The 1,960-nt window shown below is 39.3% G+C and overlaps 1 protein-coding gene across 1 annotated transcript; it reads right to left on the bottom strand.

Annotated features, from left to right (window-relative positions):
* Window positions 1-226: 226 nt before the first annotated feature.
* LOC123455303 (olfactory receptor 4A5-like) lies at window positions 227-1,359 on the bottom strand. Its single transcript, XM_045135783.1, has 2 exons — window positions 485-1,359; window positions 227-296 (listed from the first exon to the last, which is right to left on the bottom strand). Exons 1-2 carry the CDS (start codon window positions 1,357-1,359, stop codon window positions 227-229), a joined length of 945 nt encoding a protein of 314 aa, XP_044991718.1.
* Window positions 1,360-1,960: the final 601 nt, after the last annotated feature.

Raw genomic sequence — 1,960 nt, 5'->3', positions numbered from 1 at the left:
GCAAAATAAAGTATAAAGCTTAATCTTTTCTTGGAAGAGGACAAAGCTCCATAGCTGTATTCATCTTGCAAAAATTCTCTTTTAAGATGATTCTAATCTAAAAGGAAAAATTAATGATCTTGTTAGATGGCTTTTTTATAGAAAACAATTTCATGATGATCCACTGGATAGAAGACATCATCCTTTTGTTAGATTCCTCCTTGTTCATGGACAATTAGTAACATATTCAGTGAAGAGAATTTCTTATTATACCTGTAGTGAACACTTTACACCAGAGCTTTTTAATTTTTTTTTTATTTGAGAAAGAGGCAGAAAGGGAGAGGGATAATGGGCATGCCAGGGCCTGTAGCCACTGAAACTCAACTCCAGACACATGTGTGGGTCCTAAGGAATTGAATCTGGGTACTTTGGTTTTGCAGGCAAGTATCTTAACCACTAAGCAATCTGCCCAGCCCTACGCCAGAGCTTTTTGATAGACTTTTTCATCTCTGAATTTCTCAAGGTATATATTAAAGGGTTCAGCATGGGACTGATAACTATATAAAAAACAGAAATGGATTTATCAATAGGAAAGTTGGAAACAGGTCTAGCATATATGAAAATACAGGGAACAAAAAAGCAGACAACCACTGTGATATGGGAGCTACACGTGGATAGTGCTTTGCGCCTCCCTTCCTGACTCTGAGTCTTAAGAGAGTTTAGAATGATTCCATAGGAAACTAAGAGAATGAGAAAGATTCCTACAGCCATGACTCCACCATTGGCAATGACAGAGATGCCAAGGAAGTAGGTGTCAGTGCACGCAAGTCCCAATAATGGGTACATGTCACACATGAAGTGGTCAATGACATTGGGGCCACAGAAAGGAAGGTTGTACACAGAAAGAACTTGAAGAAAAGAGTGTGTGAAACCTCCAGCCCAGGAAAGCACCAACAGCAGAATGCAAACCCGTCTGTTCGTGATGGTCACGTAGTGCAAGGGCTTGCAGATGGCCACATAGCGATCATAGGACATCACCACTAGAAGGAAGACCTCAGTGCCACCAAATAAGTGATCAAAAAAGAGCTGGACCATGCAATCTGAGAAGGAGATAGTCTTCTTATCACAAAGTAAGTCTATAATTAAACTTGGTGAGATGGTATTGCAATAAAAAGTATCCAGTAGTGAAAGACATGCAAGAAAGAAATACATTGGGGAGCCCAATGAGGGACTAGCAAGAATTGTCACAAAAATGAGCAGGTTGCCCACCACTGTCACAATGTACATGAGTAAGAACAAAACAAACAATGCTTTTTGCCCAGCAGAATCCTGAGTGAGTCCCAGGAGGACAAATTCTGTGATATTGTTGCTGTGTCCCATTGATAGTTTCATAGGCTTGTTGAAGAGATGAGAGTTCAGAATAATAGGACCTGCAATAAATTTATTTACATGAAGTGAATACATTGAGAAATTGAGGACACCATAAATATTTGAAACAGTAGACATTTAATAACTATTTCTGAGTCTCTGTTCCAAGGACCCCTGTAGACCTTCTGTTGCAAATATTATTTTCCCTAAGATGACTAGGTTAAGCCTACAACACACGATTCTATCTGAAGACTTCAGTGACTCTCTATGCCACAATCATTTAAGAAGTTAAACTTCTAATTTAAAATATGTTGCATTTTATGGGCTGGAGAAGTGGCTCAGTAGTTAAGGCTCTTGCTTTCAAAGCCTGATGGCCTGGGTTCAGTTCCGCATTATCCATGTGAGGCCAGATGCACAAAGTGGTGCAGGCTCCTGGAGTTTATTTGCAGTGGCCTGAGGCCCTTCACATGTGCATTTTATCTTTTTATATCTCTCTCTGTGTCTTTCCTTTTCTCCCTCTCACTTTCTCTTTCTCTCTCCCTCTCTCCCTTTCCTTATAAATAAATAGATAAAATAATTTTTTTAATTAAAATACACACAGGTGGCTGATATG

The sequence above is a fragment of the Jaculus jaculus genome, chromosome 1 (genome assembly GCF_020740685.1).
Source record: "Jaculus jaculus isolate mJacJac1 chromosome 1, mJacJac1.mat.Y.cur, whole genome shotgun sequence".
NCBI lineage: Eukaryota > Metazoa > Chordata > Mammalia > Rodentia > Dipodidae > Jaculus > Jaculus jaculus.
The sequence above is the reverse complement of the archived record's forward strand: the minus strand, read 5'-3'. Positions and strand labels throughout refer to the sequence as shown.

Coding starts and splice junctions, on each gene's coding strand:
- LOC123455303 (XM_045135783.1), bottom strand. CDS start 1,359: ATGGGACACAGCAACAATATCACAGAATTTGTCCTCCTGGGACTCACT. Junction 297..484: donor ACCTTGAGAAATTCAGAGAT/GAAAAAGTCTAT, acceptor CTCTTTCTCAAA/TAAAAAAAAAATTAAAAAGC.